At 38.6% G+C, this 17943-nt stretch overlaps 2 protein-coding genes and 2 long non-coding RNA genes across 8 annotated transcripts in view; 2 read left to right on the forward strand and 2 right to left on the reverse strand.

Moving 5' to 3' along the window:
- Positions 1-850: 850 nt before the first annotated feature.
- bcl2l10 (BCL2 like 10) lies at positions 851-5091 on the forward strand. Its single transcript, XM_031281594.2, has 3 exons — positions 851-962; positions 2134-2595; positions 4141-5091. The coding sequence occupies exons 2-3, from the start codon at positions 2137-2139 to the stop codon at positions 4261-4263; spliced, it is 582 nt and encodes a 193-aa protein (XP_031137454.1). The 5' UTR covers positions 851-962; positions 2134-2136; the 3' UTR covers positions 4264-5091.
- Positions 5092-7712: 2621 nt separating this feature from the next.
- LOC116037611 lies at positions 7713-8035 on the forward strand. Its single transcript, XR_004101902.2, has 2 exons — positions 7713-7815; positions 7906-8035. It is a non-coding gene; the product is annotated as an uncharacterized LOC116037611 (long non-coding RNA).
- A 961-nt stretch (positions 8036-8996) lies between these two features.
- LOC116037610 lies at positions 8997-13377 on the reverse strand. 3 transcript variants are annotated; one of them, XR_004896845.1, is made up of 5 exons: positions 13363-13377; positions 12725-12862; positions 12266-12360; positions 10685-10761; positions 8997-9461 (listed from the first exon to the last, which is right to left on the reverse strand). It is a non-coding gene; the product is annotated as an uncharacterized LOC116037610 (long non-coding RNA). The 3 variants fall into 3 exon arrangements; XR_004101901.1 differs by lacking the exon at positions 13363-13377 and adding an exon at positions 12987-13001; XR_004101900.1 differs by lacking the exon at positions 13363-13377 and having other exon boundaries at positions 12725-12867.
- A 985-nt stretch (positions 13378-14362) lies between these two features.
- The window catches only part of LOC116037623 (transient receptor potential cation channel subfamily M member 7-like), a 48294-nt gene continuing 44713 nt past the window's right edge, over positions 14363-17943 (reverse strand). For 2 of the 3 annotated variants that reach the window (XM_035999321.1, XM_031281579.2), the window contains exons 37-40: positions 17254-17459; positions 17002-17053; positions 16466-16572; positions 14363-15334 (exon numbers count right to left, since the gene is read on the reverse strand). In XM_035999321.1, the coding sequence (XP_035855214.1) occupies positions 15222-15334; positions 16466-16572; positions 17002-17053; positions 17254-17459 (478 nt within the window). In that variant the 3' untranslated portion in view covers positions 14363-15221. The remainder of the gene's footprint in view (positions 15335-16465; positions 16573-17001; positions 17054-17253; positions 17460-17943) is intronic. The other variant, XM_031281577.2, reaches the window with a different exon arrangement.

Raw genomic sequence — 17943 nt, forward strand, 5'->3', positions numbered from 1 at the left:
CTACATAGAATGCAAGTTGTTGTTTGTATTTAAGGGACAGTTTTGCTTAGAATTAGTTGATTAATCAAAATAGTTGTAAATTAATTTTCGGTCAATTGATTAATGTCACTTTGATTATTCCCTATTCTACATTTACTGTTTTATCTTATATCCTACTTGGATTGCGATTTTAGAGTTGTATAGGCCTACTGACAACTTATACAGAGAGACAGCTTTCATACAACTATAATAAGACCAGTTATACTCAATTTACAGCCCGCTCGCAGAACATTTATTTTCACAATGAAAATAAATTGATTCACACTGGGACATTTTTTGTAGTTTGTATGTAAATATGTTAATAAAAAATAAATACATCAAAATAGAGCTTGTTTATTTTTTATTTTGTTTAAGTGTCAGTGGATCCCCAGCACGGACCCTTCGATAGAGGTTCAGGCTACAGCCTATGTCCTCAAATCTTAGAAACTCCCTCAGTTAATTTGAAAGAAATTAATAAATTAATAAAGAATTTCAAAGAAAGATGACTTATGTGCCTTTTAATGTTTATTCATTTTATCTGACAATTATTATTAATGTTCTGGCCCCTGGCCTCCTGTCATTTTGCAAAGCTGAGTAGGACCTTATTAACAGTGGAATGCATTTAAAATCCACAAATATTGTGGCAAGACAATTCATTTCAACAACTTAATTTAGCTTAAATTATTGCAACCACGTTGGTTTTTACTGCATAATAGATATTGACAAAGTGTGTTTTTCGCTTTCTTGTGGGAGAAGTAACGGTTCGATGTAATATAAAGGGACTTTTGCGGGGCTTTTGTGGTGGGGATATTACCATAGACTGTATATAAGAAGGCGGAGTCAGATGATAAATGTGAAGTCAGTTGAAGGGAAGCGGTTAGTAGAGCAAGGTTCTCCTTCCGCTGTTCGTATTGTGCTGAGAGCAGTCTGATATCGCTGGGAGGGTAAGCTTTTCTTTCTTTTACGCACGTAAAACAATATTTTACCTATTTATGTATGTGTGCTTTTGGACATGTAAAACTCTTACCACACAGAGGTGTTTGTAAAATGACATACAGCGGCGTAATGTGCTGATGTGGCTCTCGTAGTTGAGCTAGCTAGCTCATCATAGCCTGTGTGAATGTGGTCCTTTGTGTCCTCCATTGCTCCGGTGACAGATCAACGGTTAGTTAGCGGAGAAAGGGCAGCCGGCTACTATAGACAACTGGTCTGAATTTCACCCTTAACTAACGGATAATTAATGATATGCAGCTCTCATATTACAGTGGTAATATAGCTATCTGTTTGATAGGCTATTACGTTAACGTAGCTAGCTGTATTTAGCTTCCAGCATCATCCGGCTCGCATTACCGAGGGATAACGTTCTCACAAGCTGTTTCTTTGCCGTTCATAAGCCAGATACCTAGCGTTGCTGTTAGCTGCCAAGCGGGTTTCACACCGCCTTGCGACAACCGCCAGCCGCAGGCTCCTACCTGCAAGACCGTGTTGTATATCTAGCTATGCCTGCAAGAGCGGTTCCCCGAAAAGCAAAGCGTTTTTAAAAGCGGTTCTTGCAGAATCTGTGCGCTTTCACATGGGCGGCAACCGCTTCGAATCATACCCTTAGCTCCTTGACCAAAACCGCTTCCTCTCTGCCGCCTTCTCCTTATAGAAATGACTGGAGGCGGCGAGTTTCCGCGCGGCGGTGTGAAAGCCCCTTTAACTTTCAACAATTGGTAACCGAACGTTACTATGTCAAGTTGATTTTGACACCTAGCTGAAATTATATAATTATGGGTACCCTAATCAATTGGCAGAACATTAAACAATTTTTAATCAACTAATCGTTTAGGTCGTTTAAAAAAAAGAAGTAACAAAGCCAAACAAATGCCAACTTTGCTGTGAAATTATGATTAGCATTTTCACAGTTGTCTAAAGTTTTATAGACCAACCAATAATTGAGTAAGTAATTGGCAAACTAATTATAAAAGTACTGGTTAGTTGCAGCCATGACCTGGTTATTCTTTTATTCCCATCCCATCAACAAACCATATTTGTGGTTCTTTGTAGCAACACAATGACTTGCACCTCACATGTCAGCAGGCTCCTTAAGTGAAATGTGTTTTCCCCTGGTAGAAAATGTACGGGCTGTGGAAAGAGACCCTGGCTCTTGCAGAGGACTACCTGTCCCTGTGCTGCACAAGCCCACGGCCAGCCCCTCCACCTCCCAGCGAGTCAGCCGCTGCCATGAGATTCCTGGCCCACGACATGGAGACGCAGCACCAGGCTCGCTTCCACACCCTCGCTCAGACCTTCCTGAAGCACTGTGGGCCGGACCTCTGCTCCAGCCTCAGGAAGGTGATGGAGGAGTTGGTGGGAGACGGACACTTGAACTGGGGGAGGGTTGTTTCCCTTTTCACCTTTACTGGGGTGCTGGCCAGACAGCTGATGGAGCAGAAGGGCATGAAGCCGGGGCTGGACTCCGGACAGGGGCAGGAACTGGGACAGGATCCTGGAAACTGCAGGGCGCTGGCTGAGACCATAGCTGATTACCTGGGAGAGGAGAAGAAAGACTGGTTCCTGGAGAATGACGGATGGGTAGGTTATAGCAACATGTCTGCTTCTAAACTGATGACTATTGCATGCGAGACTGTAGCGCCAAGTCACCACAAACATTGTAGATAAGAAGTATTTTGATTGTATCTTGGGCAGTAACCCAGTTTAAAAACAGAACTGTTATAAAAAAAATAAATAAAAAAAAATCCCATTAAGACATAAAAGTGAAAGTGATGTTTTTAGACTTTTGGCATTGGAAACCACCTAGTTTGTTGGGATCATGATTGCTTCCTGCTTAGGTTAATATTCAGATGTTAGTGTAAACGTGGCTTAAAGAAATGGCCAGGGCTTAGTTTAGACTCAGCCTTTTTTACTTTGCTGCTTGCAGATGAGACATCAGATACTCAGACGTCTCATGTGGCTGCTGTGATTATATGAATTGTAGAGTAGCAATAGGCCAAGATTGTGAGGACTGTATTCTACAACAAGACGACCCTCAGCAGTGTCAATTCAGGGCATAATCAAACAGCTTTTATCAAAGTCTTCTGTAATGGTGAAACAAAAGCTGTGTTGTCAGGCAGCATTGGACTGTATACACTTGTTTAACCACTGGAAATCAAAAAAGGGCAAAGATCATTTTAAACCTGCTCGTTGTGGCTTATTTAACTGGAAAACCTTGAAGGGATAGTTATGATGGATGTTGGTTAGACTAAGGTCCCAGAAGCTTCACCAAACCAAACGCAACTACAGTTGAATGTCTGTCTGCTTTTGTGAATAGGCTCGCCCTGGCCCCCTCACACACACACACACGCACACGCACACGCGCACGCATACACACACTTACCCCTCCTTTCTTCAGCTGGCAGCTGGTTTCAACAGACACATAACCAGCTCAGCCAGATGGACTTTGTAATCAAAGCTTCTGTGTGTTGAATTTGTCATTAGCCATATTGAAAGTTAGCATGGTAGGACTAGAAAAACAAGCAGCTGCAAAGCAGCGAAACACCTGGAGCTGAGAGCAGGTGCACTCGCTGGACGAATGTGTGGCTTCAGACTGAAAACAAGTTGCAGAAATATACAGCTGCCTGCTGGATGGTCTCAACAGCATTTAGCTTACCCATTTGTATTGTCTTGCTAATGGGGCAGAATAAGATAGAATTAGTTCATGATTAAAATTACCAAATTAAATAATTTCTGTATAATCTAGACAAACTGGCACAGTTTTCTATAACTTAAGGTTGACACTTTTGACATTAATTCATTTTTCTTACTGAAGAACTGCTGCGCTGTCAGGATATTTGAAAAGTTGCCTATCAGCGGCACCCTCTAGGCGCAAATATTTTTCTGTTTGTGGAGAAACACCGGGCTGTCAGTGACTGTGACATATTTTCCAAAATGTGTTGTATAATTGCCGTCAGCCAATCCCCTGTTAGTTGGAAGTCATTTTGGCAGCTAATACTTTCTCTCTTTTTTTTTTTTTTTGTAAAAACCTACAGTATATGCATCTGGAAGTAGCAGGTAAAGTCTCTCTAGCTAGTAACAACAAAGTTTCTAACCATTTCTTGTTTTTTTTGTTTTTTTTCGTAGGAGGGGTTCTGTAAATTCTCCGTCAGTGCCAGAGAGGGGAGTCAGGACTCGTCCATGAAGACAGCACTGTTTGCTGCTGCTGGTGTGGGCCTCGCTGGACTCACCTTCCTCCTGGTGCGCTAGCTAGCCCTCGACATCCTAAACACATCCTCTTAAATGTTCTCATTTCATGTGGCACAATTAAGTAGACATTTGAATTCTAACATCAGTGCTGCAAAAACAGGCTTAATCTGTAGTGAATTCAGGGTTGTAATCTCAAGTCATCAACTGAATGTTTGCACATACTTGGACCACACACACACACACACACACACCCCACACGCATTAAAACTGACAATTTGTCAATTGCTCCTTAAGATTGTAAAAATTCTCAATGCCTTCAGAAATTTTGGAGTGAGTGACATCAGCTTGCATATTTAAGTACTAAAGCACAGGTTTCTGCACAGAATCATCTTGCTCTTAAAGTTTTGTATTTTCAAATGTGCAGCTGAAAGACTTAATTTCAATTTTCCCACAGCTTTTGGTTTTTGATTTTAAAATTGTTGCTGCCTTTTTATTCATGTGTTTACCTGAATTGTGTATGTGATATAGAGCCATTGTAGTGTACAATGTATAAATTAATATATTATATTTATATGAAATGAAACTACGCAGTGGCCCCTTTTCTAACTGATCCACAGCTAATCCAGGTGTTTCATTGTTTTCAAGTCTGTCCTGGATTCATGTGAAATGTCTGTGATTCATGTGGGTCATCAGAGCGGAATACAGCGCTCATGACAACACAGCGGTGCTAGATATGTTGTGAAATGTTTCTCATATCAATTTAACAAACCAGGGACCAATCTGACTTCATACATGTTGCAATTAGAACAAACCGTTGTTATGGCATCCCCCCCCCCCCCACACACAGATCTCCTAAACATATTTTTTACATTGTTTTAGTCTATTTATTTGTCACGGGTTTTTTTTGTTTTTGTTTTTTATAATAAAAAAGAAGCAATCATGGAGTTTGTGGTTCTTGTGTCAGCAGGTCAGGAGTGTGAACATAGTAAAGGATCCGCCCTCCTTTCATATGCAGACATATTGTCATAAATAAGATATGTTCTGCTGTCTGCCTCTGTGCCTTGCCTCTGACCATCCCAGTGCTCAAGTTATGCCTAACTGAGTCAAGAGTCCTAAATATAAAGGCTGTCTGTATAAAGACCTAATCTTTGGAATTTCTTTGCTAAATAAGCTGTGCGTGGAGCTTACATTTTGCCTACAGGCCACAATTGCCACTACATTATAAACTCTGCCATTAAGCTACAGTACTTACTTGAAATTTTGCATACAGTACATTTATTCAAGTACTGTACTTTAAATAATTTTTTTAAGTAATGGTATCACACTGGTGTATTGCTATTATATGCACCATATACTTACTTTCACAGTAGCTTCAAAATATTGCATATTAACCCCCACTAAAGTTTATATATATATATATTTTTTTTTAAGATTATTTTTTGAGGCATTCTTTTCCTTTATTAGATACTGACAGTGGATAGACAGGAAAGGTGGGAGAGAGATGGGGGATGACACCTAGCAAAGGGCCGCAGGTCGGATTCGAACCCGGGCCGCTGCAAAGGACTCTGGGGGCGCACGCTCTTACTGGGTGAGCTAGAGGTCGCCCCCCCCCACTAAATATATTTGACAGCTACTTTGAAGATAAAGATTTTTAAACAAATATGATATAAATATTAGTTTTACCTGGACAAGCTACAATGTCCTGTTTGCACAGTAATACAACAGTAATAGTAAAACAATCTGAAAAGGGGCCATTTTGCCAACTATGTGCTGCTTATACTTCTATACTTGTACTGAAGAACACTGAATAATTGTTATTTTTACTTAATCTCTTCTGTTAAACATATATTTGTTCTTTAAGTTAAATCTATAAATTTGTTAAACATGAGGTTAGTCCATCCATCCATCTTCGTCCACTTATCCGGGGTCGGGCCGTGGGGGCAGCAGCTCCAGCAGGGGACCCCAAACTTCCCTTTCCCGAGCCACATTAACCAGCTCCGACTGGGGGATCCCGAGGCGTTCCCAGGCCGTATTTTATTTAAGTCACAAAGTTGTCTATTACAAATGTGTGTGTGCAATGAGTATACAATGATACTGCAATGAGGTCATTGTGCCTGCATCTCTGACTTCTCATACACAGACAAAGAGCCCATGCATTGGTCTTTTCATTCAGTTGGAGCACTGAAACTAATCATTTCCCACAGTATACACTCTCCCTCGTCTTCATTATGGTCACAACACACAGCGTAGTTCACATTGTTTGTGAAAACGAGAACCACGGCAGCTTGTGATGTGGGGGTGTGTGTTTCCTGTTGATAATAGTTTTTTCTTTACTGAGGAAACAGTGTCGTAAACAACAGACAAATCTCTTGTTATTATCGTTTATGGATTATATGGTGCAGAGATTAAATGGACAGCAGTCCTCTGTAACTGCTTTAAAACTAAGCCCCCTAGAGGACTTAAAGAGCCAAAGTTTGGAGCCACAATATGTGCTTTTAATGGTTTCATTCCATAAACGGATTGATGTGTTTACTGTCAACAAATCCCATGAAAAGTCTAAACCAACAGTGAATTGACCCTATTAACACATTTCGTCTGTGTATCCAAATCCTGATATAATTTATTTCTCTGTGCCAACCACTGATGTCCTTTATTATGATAAACATGGGTACTGTAGTTTATCATATACACGGTGACACTGCTGCCACAAATACTAGAACACCTGTCTGAGTAACGTTTGCTAAAAACTACAGTGCCCAGCTGTTTTAGGAAATTGGTTAGCCGTTTTTAAAGATTTATGTTTTCACTAGGAACCAATAAGCTTAGGACTACAGACAGGCTGGTGGGATGACCCCATACGAGTATTGAGGAACACGTTAAACTCTGTGACCTCGAGGCTGACCAACACAACAACAGACAGCTGGTTCAGATTTCAGACAATACTGCTCAATGTTCTCACACAGGACAGCTGACATGTGATAAAAGGTAGCCTGGTAGACATAATCACTGAAAAAAACATTACATTTTCTGATTGCATAATCAAGTCTCCATATATGATAAGTAATTAAGTACACATATTCAAGTACTATACTATAGTACAATGTTGAAATTAAACTGTATATTCATTCTTCTACTTCACTACATTTCAGAGGCAAATATACTTTTTACTCCACTACTTTTATTTGATACCTACAGTTACATTGCAGATTCAAGTTTTAAAACCTATGATGAGAATTTAAAATATGAATTGTTTTTTAAGTACATTAACCTAACCAACATTATATGAAATTGTTAAAACAGGAAGCTACGGTATGTGTTTCCATCCCATAGCGATTTTATCTGGTGAAAACATTGGAGCAAGTGAACAGGAACAGTTCAGGAAGTCTGGCTGATCTTTGGACGATCATTATCAGTCGGTGTGACACACAGCCGGTACTGTCAGCATTGATCACCACACACAGAGGAATTTGACTACAGACCTGCGTAGCCTTCTATTATCAAACATGGCACTGTTAAATAAGAAGTGTGAACATCATCAATGTTTTTTCAGTGATATTTTATTGCATTTTAGGAAAAGATGTTTTGTTGGAATTGATTACAAATTAGACAGCAGTATATATGTATATGTAGCAGTTGTCATTGATTTAATGTGTATCTTAGCTGCTATAATGCTAGGATAGTAACAGAGATGGCAGTGCCTAGCAAAACACCATCCAGGTGATCGTCCGTTTATATATTTAAAAAGGTAAGGCATATATGGCAGGTATGGATATTAAATAGAGCTGTTAGAAAAGAATGAGTGTGTTCATGAAGTATTTCAGAGTATAAATTTCAATTGTGAAATACAGGCATTGATAGTTGAATGAACATCTTAATGTTGATGTAAGGTGCTTTGAAAACATTAAAAGCTCAATATTTCCTTCCAAATTGGGAGGGGGGGGGGGGAGAATTAGTAGCACATTATGTCTGACCATCCAAAAATTAAAAGAATAGTTCGACATTTTTTAGAAAGGCGCTTATTTTCTTTCTTGCATAGAGTTAGTTGAGATGATCGATATCATACCACTCTAACGTCTGTATGGTAAATATACAGCTACAACCAGCAGCTGGTTAGCTTAGCTTAGCATAAAGACTGGAAACTGGGGGAACAGCTAGCCTGGCTATGTCCAGAGATAACAAAACCCGCCTAGAACCTCTACAGTTGACTAATTAACATGCTACTGTATGTCTTGTTTGATCTGTACAAAAACCATAAGTGTAAAGATTACAATTCACCATTTTACAGAGGGGTTATGTGCTGGACTATTTCTTGGCCTGGACCAGTAGTGGAGATTCCAGGAAGTTACTGGTCCATGCCAAGAAATAGTCCAGCACATAACCCCCGGTCAAACAGCATATTGCCGTTTTTACGCTCTGGTTTTTGTACAGATTAAACAAACTAGATATAACAAGTTAATTAGTGAGCTTGAAAGGTGCTGGTTGGTTGATTGTGTTGACAGGACAGAGCCAGGATAGCTGTTTCCCCCTATGTTTCCAGTCTTTATGCTAAGCTAGCGATAGCTCCATACTCATCGTGCAAACATAAGAGTGGTATTGATCTTTTCTAGCCAACTCTTGGCAAAAAAGCGAAGAAGCACATTTCCAAAAATGGCAAACTATTCTTAATAATGTGTGCCCAATCATCATCCAGGCCTGCCACTTTTGGAGTTATCTAAACAGAGAAAAAATAATTATGAAAAATATATATGTGTATTGATAAAGAGTTACATTTTTTTAAATGTTCTATTCCTGAATAAATGCAGCTGTAAAGACATTTTATTTATGATTAAATGCCAGACGGACATGATGAAAGTAGTTCCTCAGGCTCCAATCAGCTGAAAAGCTTCTAGACTTGCATCGTGTACACACTGCATCATCTTAAGTGTGTACATTCATAAACAGAAGAACAGATCAGTGCCTGGCTCCTGAGCGTTGCTCTCATCATCTCATCTTTGTCTGTATTCACAGTGAAGATATATGGTCAGATCTTTTCATGTATGACGGTGAGACTTTAAGGATTTTTGATTTTGGTCCACAATTATGTTTTAATTTCTTTTTTATGTTTGAATTTACTTTTGTATTCAGATAAGCAGCCATAAAAAAACCCATTGTTCTTACAGTGTGAATACAGCTGTTGTTTTAGCCTCCATCTTCTAAAACTGAGTGGTCTTCCCAGCTTTTCCTCCTTGGCCCATGTTCTTCTTCACCAATTCCACCACCTGAAAGAACATTTTTGAACTGTTATATAGGACGGTTTACTTTTCTTGTCTGTTGATTTATTTTTAACCATGCAGTGCAGCTCTGGGGATGGCAATATCTGTCAGCCCACCACTTTGGTACAAACTGAAATATCTTAACAATTAATGGATGAATTGCTATGAAATTTGCTACACACATTCCCCCTCAGGATGAATTGTAAACTTTGGTGATCCTCTGACTTTTCATCTTGCATTTTTACTCTGTCCAATACTTCAGTTTGCGACTGAATGAGCCTCAGCTCGACTTTGTGATTAGTGCTAATTAGCATGCTAACACTGTAAACTAAGATGGTGAACATGGTAAACATTATAAACATCAGCGTGTTAGCTTTGTCATTGTGAGCATGTTAGTATGCTGACATTAGCATTTGGTTTAAAGCACTGCTGTGCCTTAGCACAGCCTTACAGAGCTGCTGACATGGCTGCAGACTCGTTCATTGTGGAATATAAAATAAAATTGATTTTAGTTTAATTAAATTGATGTATTCTCTTATTCATGTGTGTCCCACTGTCCCATCAGTTAGCCAGAAAGGTGAACAAAGAGACTTGATCCTGGTATTCCCCCTGTGTTTTACTGCCTGAACAACAGGCCACTTTGGTTGACAGAAAATTCAGTTGCAAAATAGTAACTATGTAATACCGAAACAAAAACTGAATTACGTATGTAAGGTTTCTAAAGTATGTGGATGTGGAGCCCAAACCAAAATACCTTACAGTATACCACACTGCTGTGAAGAACGCAATTGAGTGCAACATGGAAAGTATTGGCTGACTGCTTTTTATACAAATGTTATTATGACCTTAAGTTATGATTTGAACAGTTAATTATCACTGAAGGAAGATGTTTTTGAAGAGCACTCAAATATAAGTCAACAAAATCAACAAATGTGTTTTCACAAGCAAATTACCAGCAGCCCCTTAAAGTTGAATTTTATTTCATTTATATAGCCCTTTAAAAAGCAAACAAGTTTTTTTTACCAAAGTGCTTCACACAGACATATACACACACACACACACACACACACACACACACACACACACACGCAGAGATGTTGTGGAAATAAAACTAGATTTAAATAGAAATAAGTTGAAAGACAAATTATTAATTATATACTTTTTATGCCATACTGTAAATAATATGAAACTTTAAAAAACAATAGTGGATACTGTATCAACACACTAACCTCATTAGGATTAGGAAAGGATCCCGTCTTAAGCTTGGAGTAGACCAGCTTATCATTCACTGACACCTCAAAGCTGCCTGTGGGGGTGTATGAGACAGCGAAAATGAAAATGAATCTATGTCAATTCCATATAATGTACACATATTTTCTGCAAGAACAGTACAACCACTAAAAACGGTATATCTCAAAGACTCGGCGCAGTATTTTACTGCTAAAAGACAAAGGACACTAAAAACTCCTGTCACATCAATGAAACCTGAGAACAAAAACAGGTCAACAGAACATTTTGAAAGATTTTGACATGTAAACACTTTTGGGACATATTTGGCAAATAACAACAATTAGAACAAAGACACAGTGTTGGAACTGAAAAGGTTTTAGAAATGTGGATATCACCCACAATGTACTGTAGGCCTACAACCGGTAAAACGCTGTTTGCTGAACAAAGAAAGAGAAGATGAATAAATTGAATAAATATGTTTTGGCTTGTTAGCAGATAGTTTAAGAAAACCTAATTGATAGCTGAAAATGTTACTGAAAAATCTGTAGACTAATGTAACTAATGTCAGTTCATATTTACTTAGATTGTTGTTCAGCTTGTGTGCTTTTTTTTATTCCCAACATTATATGTAAACACATGGAAAAAATGCTGTTTTTACTAGATATTATGAACCCGTAGCGTAATGATCAATCATGATACAGATCACAAACTTTGTAAATCAAGAAACTCATGCAGCTAACTACCAAGACTCATTGAATGAGTCTGCAGGTATTTCTGATGATTTGTAAAAAAGCAGTAGGCTATACTAACGCCCTGCAGTGCCTTGCTATACCATGAACTACTACAACTACTATTTCTAGTCATAGTTCCATTATCTTTTATTGTGACTATTATTGCCACTATTCATCACACCCCCAACCGGGACCTTCAGACACCGCCTACCAAGAGCCTGGGTCTGTCCGAGGTTTCTTCCTAAAAAGGAGTTTTCCTCCCCACTGTCACACTAAATGCTTGCTCTTGGGGTAATTACTATAATTGTTGGGTCCTTGTATATTATAGAGTGTGGTCTATACCTACTCTATCTGTAAAGTGTCTTGAGATAACTCTTGTTATGATTTGATACTATAAATAAAATTGAATTGAATTGAATTATTATATATACTTTTATAAATATTATGTTTACAGAACATTTTATACAAAAGAAATGCAGCACAAAGTACAATAAGGAAATCGCATGACATAAACTGGCAGACTGACCATAAAAACAGGGATAGAATGCCATAGATTGGAAAATACGATGGAAAATAAAACACTCGAAGCAGGAGCGCCTAAGTGGCGGCCGATGGAGGTGCGTCCATCCTTCTTATATACTGTCTATGGTTCCATCCTGCCTCAGCCACTATCACTCTGCTCTCCGTGCGACGTACGCTGTTGTAATATCAGAGACGGTTTCTCTTTGGTGATATCTAGCCTTAGGGCTAATGGGAAGTGAACGAGGGGAAGTGGGGGGGAAACTATAGAGGAAGTTGTATTTCTAATGAAACACAGCTTAACCTGTGATGAAAGAAAACTCGGCTTACCTTGCCTCCCTGTTTTTCCCGTCACCTTCACACCAGGAACCTGCCCGACGACACGGGCTAGTTCCTGGAAGCGGCGGGAATAACCTCATCCTGCACTGTTAGACAAAACAACCCAGAGGGGAAACACATTAATAAACGTATTATTGGCACACAGAAACGCGCATACACATAAAGGATTTTCAAGCGGCCGGGTTCAATGCAAAGTAAAGTAGGTCTATTTCTGCATTTCTGGCAAACATTATTTAATTTGGCTATGTAGTTTACCCAGATATAATTTGTTACTTGGTCCTTGAGCGTCTTCGGAAACCCGTAAGTTAAACTGAAAATGTAAAGCGAATGCATTTCCTGCCAGTTGTAGCCTAGGACTAAACGTTACACACTAATTTGAAATTAAAAATGAATACGTTTATTACAGTCGGTCCTACAATATTCATCAGCACAATATAAAGTTACACTTACCAATATTCAACGAAGACGTTAGTCATGTTTCTGCGACTTTTTGGACAAGCCTTTTGATGAGCTGTAAACTTCAGTCCGACAATGAGCTGAATAAAATGCAGAGTCACGATTGTTGGGCTATTATAAAGTAAGCCACCCCTATAATGGGAGGTGACAGTCTGCAGTTTGCAACATACCTGGCCACCAGTGTTATTTACGATTGTGTGCCTGAAGTGCACGTGTCATTATCTTGTATTAGAAAGTTACTCGCTGAAATTCCTACCGTTTATACTGGCCATGAAGATATCCCATGCTATTCCAATGGAAAGCACAACTCTTTTACTCTACCTTGATTTGACCAACTCTGGCTGCCGAAGCATCATTAGCTTCAGTTAAACTTTAGAGTAGCTACACAGTACACTTTTTTTTTTTTTTTTTTTTAACACAGGACCGTCTGAATTTCCTTGCATTAACTAGAAGGGCAGAGCGCAGACCTCCGCAATGCAAACGCCCTGTTTCGCAATGTTAAAGAAATTGAAACATAATTCGTGTATCTTTGCCCATGCTACACCCTTCCACAAATATTCATGAACATTGGGCCAATACTTTTTTCTGTAATCCTGCTAGACAAACCCAACAGACAAACGGATAAACCGAACCGACACCAACGTCAGTACGTGGCGGAGGTAAACATGCTTTAGTAAAATGATCTCTTCACGGACAGTAGGGATGAACTCTTGCAATGTATCCTACATATAAACAAGTTAGTGTTGTGTGAAGATTCCCCTATGAATTGTAAAGGGGAAAGTGATTGTACAAATGCACAATCCAAGCCAAGAGCTAGCCGACAGTGTCCTTAGCTCAACCATCACACTATCTCACAGGTGAGCAGTCTATCAGTTTGGCCCGAGGCAGCTGAACAGAGGTTGGTGTGTGTGGATTTAAATACCAGCAGCTGCTGTCCAACTGAGGAATCTGAGGTCTCTCTGTTCATTGTCTCCTTCTGCACGCATACTGTACGTTCAAGAATCTACCAGCTCCCTTTAAATGCAGGACTTCACTGCTCTGCTGATAATGGGCTCGATGCAATGGCAACATTTTGAATTAAAATCTACTTAATAGTGACAGTATCCGTGGCCAGGTTGGCTCAATACAGAGCAGGCGCACATATACTTGGAGGTTTATGCCTCGACGCAGAGGTCCAGAGTTCGAATCCGACCTGTGACGATTTCCTTCATGTCTCCCCCCCCACCTCTCTATCTCTCTCAATTAGCTGTCCTGTCAAATAAATAAAGGCAGAAAAGTCCAAAAAATAATCTTTAAAAAAAATATACATAAATAGTGACAGTACCCATTGCTTGCGAAGTTCTCATACACGAAAACATGGGTTGGTAAACAAACACCTCAATGTGGACACAATATTTTAAGATAGATTAATCGTTTTGTATCTAAAATCTCAAAAAAATGGTGATGTATTCAAATTGATTAATAAAACAGATTAGTTTCAGATCTAATTTATACAGAATATCAGAATTTTGGAATACAATCTCAGATTTGAGTGGATGTTGTTTCTTCTTTACAGCACACTACTTAATATCTGTTAGATTGGAATCTGAATAATTGGCCATGCATTGAAACAGTCATTCATCAAAACTTGAGCAATGTTGCTAAAGCCTTTTGACATTTTATTTGTTTAAAATGATGTCCAGTACAAAATGTATACAGTAATACCCTAATGTCTGTCAGTTCCCCTAAATAAAATATTTCAATCTGTTCAGCTCATGCCAGATAACAGTATCTATAAGATACACGAGATTGTAATTTGCTCATACAATAGTTCATGACAAAGATATAGCAATAGTACCTTTGTAACAATAAAAACTATCAGCAATATTTTGGTGGACACACTTTCAATACAATAAAATTACATACATTGTTCTGTAAAAGTTGCATTGCAATCTGCCCATACTTTACAAGATTTTCTAATTCATGTATATCTGTTCATTAACTAAGAGACAAAAGGTTGTGATACAATTCTTTATACATTTATAAAAATGATCTGGTGGCAAACTGCATTGTAGCAGTGACTGAATCTCAGCAGGCTGTCCTCTCTGAAGCTGCTGTAACAGATGTACAATGCACTTAGATTTGTTCTTTTTTTTTTTTTTTTTTTTAAACAAGGCAACTTCTCAAACTCCATAATAAATAATAAACCCTCTGCAATGATATTGTACCTGTAGATATATCCAGTTCATATATATATTTTTTTTTTTCATAAACTTGTAAAAAAATGTACTAAAAAACAAAAAGGTTAAGATGTTTGAATTGTGTTTGACACAGCATTTTGGCGGGATCAACAAAAACACGACACAGTCTGCATGCACTGGCTTCCATGGAAACACAAGTGTGATTCTTCCAGTTGATTGGGAAAGCCTCTCTGCTCCTTGGCTTTGACTGAAATCAATCAGAACAGTCTCTCCTTGTGATCATTCACTCACTCTCTCTTGCTTTAAACCCATCACAGCATCACCCTCATTGATTGGCGGGAATCTTTGACGCCGCCCCCTGGGTTGGAAGGGTCTTCTTGTGGGAACGTTACCTTATCTGGAGTGTAATCATTCCGCTTTAGATCTGGAAGAAGAAGGAAAAAAGTCAACATGTTGCAACAGATTATAACTTATATGATCTTAGATTTGTGTTTGTAACCCCTGTGGTCAAAAATGTGTTTCGCTCATTGTTCCATCACTCGGATGTTTGATTTTCACTGTGCAGGATGATGTATATGCAGAGTTTGACACTATAAAAAGGTGATTTTCAAATTAATCTGCTGAAGGAGGAAGTTTCTCTGTGCTCAACTCAAGACGTGTGTGAGCATGATTTTGACATCAGATCTTCTCTGGAAGCCTGCCCAGTACAAAAATAACACAAATGTGATGTAGAAACTTAAACCTCCAGTGCACCTACACCGAGAATGGGCTTTAGAGTGAAGCAGTTAAACTTTTCAGAGTTTTTGCAGGTTTCACCAAGACACATTTAAGATTTTTTAAAGACATTTTTAAGAACATTATGAATGAAATGTAGGCCCTTTATCAACCAAGCCCTAAATTCAGCTTTTTCAAGCCAAGTATCGCTAAACTTGCACTTTCCCATAGCTGAAGAATAAATTCCATTTAATGTCTGTGGTACATCCGAAAGAGACACGCGCCAATAACAAAAAAGCTGATTGGCTGCAATATTAGTTGCATGTTGGTCTCATTTATAGTTGTGATACAGCAAAATTATATTTGGACTAGCAAAAGAAAGAACTACAACACCACGGAATATAAAAAAAATGAGCATTAGAGGTAGCCTTGCATGGACGTAGGAAAATTAAGACCTGTTTATAAATATTGTATCTTACAAAAGCTGGTCTTAAAAAGTCTAAAATTTCAAAATCAAAATTGTAGGCCTTAAACCGTCTTAAATTTGCTGAAGTATTGTGTTCTAGGTTTAAATAATGTTAGGTTCTTGATTTTTCAATGAGGAAGGAGTTAGGTGTTCATTTCTTAAATCAAGAAATTATAACTAGTTAATTGAACTTTTTTTGTGGAAACCCATATCAGACATAATGAATATTCAAAGCAGAGTCATTTTATGTCTTAGAACACATCTGGAGGGGATCTAAATTCCCCAAATGCTGCCCTGAAGCTTGAATATGTTGAGCACATTTGTGGTGTCATTTAGTTTAAAAATACTGAACAGCAGCTGATCAATATGCCTCACCCGGAAGTTTGAGTTTCCGACAACAGGAGTTGCAGTGGTGTTTTGCTCGGAAGTTCCTTATGGCATCATCCCCCAGGTTGGCAGGTCCAAATATCATATCATAGGATCTGCAAGAGTCACCCAGTGGTCATTTAGTGCAAATTAACTGGAAAAAAACAGCTGATAAACTGTAGGGCTTCTAGCAATGATTATTTTTTGTTAAATAATCTGATGATTATTTTCTCAAACGTTTGGTCTACAGTATAAAATGTCAGAAAATAGTGAAAAATGCCTGTCACAATTTCTTTACGTCAAAAGGTGCCTTTGTTAAAAAAAAAAGAATTAAGTCAAAACCCAAATAAATTCAGTTTATTATCACATATGACAAAACTAAAGGAGACAAAACAAAAGGAAAAATGAGAAGCTGGAACTAGAAAATATTCTATTTATTATCAACTAATCAATTAATTGTTTCAGCTTTACAATATTGAGCCACAAAAAGCTAAAAAATTCAAAAGGTGAATGACCCGTGTGAGAATGTAAGAGAGCTCACTTACCCCTTCTCACCGCTCTTAATAACTGATGGATCTGTCAGAATCTCTCCAACCCCTACACACACACACACATTATATCATTAGCTAAGTCAATGAAGAAAGGACAGTAATGTAAACACATTTGTCACATGCAGGAAATAGAGGAACTACAACTCCCATATACAACATGACTGATTAACAACAATACAACAAAAACCTTGACTGCATTTTAATGGATGCTGTGTGGTGATGTGTAAGTGTGTTGAGAGTTTTTACCCTGCAGGTCGAGCACCAGCAGCTCTCCGCGGGTGTACTCGTAGGTCCAGTGGCTGAAGGCCAGCATGGTTTCCTCCAGGAGGTTGGTGGGGACGATCTCATCTCCGTTGTTGTTGTTGAACTTCCTGAACTCCCCAGTAATGCACTCTTCTATAGCAAACCACTGTCCGGCAGAGTGACAGTAGAGCAGAAACACCTCCAGAAACCTGAACACACGGACTCAGGTTTCAGGGTGATGGCCCACAGAAAAGGACACTTTAAACAATTAAAATCCTCCTAAATGTTCCAGCAAAAGTCTCCTTAGTTCATTTAATCTGAGGCTTTAACGGTGAAGAAAGAATGAGGTCTTAAAAACTGCAATGTTTCTACAGTGACTCCCTATCATGCATTTAGAGTTGTGAAAAAGGAAATATTAATTATTAATTTGAAAACAAACCTCGATCAGATAATGGCATAGGTTTACAACTGTCTTGACCGTTTAAAAGGAATAGTTTGCTTTCTTGCTGATTAAATGCAAAGATCAATACCACTCCCAAGTCTGTCTTACAGCTGGATGTAGCCTTATAATGAACAGTTAGATTAGCACAAAGACTGGAAACATGTTGATCAAGTTAGGTGCAGGAAGAGTTTGTGTTAATGTGTGAATCACTTGTTGTACAGCCTACGTGATATAACTAAGCAAATGCGGAA

Source organism: Sander lucioperca, chromosome 3, assembly GCF_008315115.2.
Source record: "Sander lucioperca isolate FBNREF2018 chromosome 3, SLUC_FBN_1.2, whole genome shotgun sequence".
In the NCBI taxonomy this organism is placed as follows: domain Eukaryota; kingdom Metazoa; phylum Chordata; class Actinopteri; order Perciformes; family Percidae; genus Sander; species Sander lucioperca.

Excerpts from the sequence above, each read along its gene's own strand:
- bcl2l10 (XM_031281594.2), top strand. The coding sequence starts at position 2,137 with ATGTACGGGCTGTGGAAAGAGACCCTGGCTCTTGCAGAGGACTACCTG. Across the intron at positions 2,596-4,140 it reads TCCTGGAGAATGACGGATGG|GAGGGGTTCTGTAAATTCTC; the intron begins GTAGGTTATAGC and ends TTTTTTTCGTAG.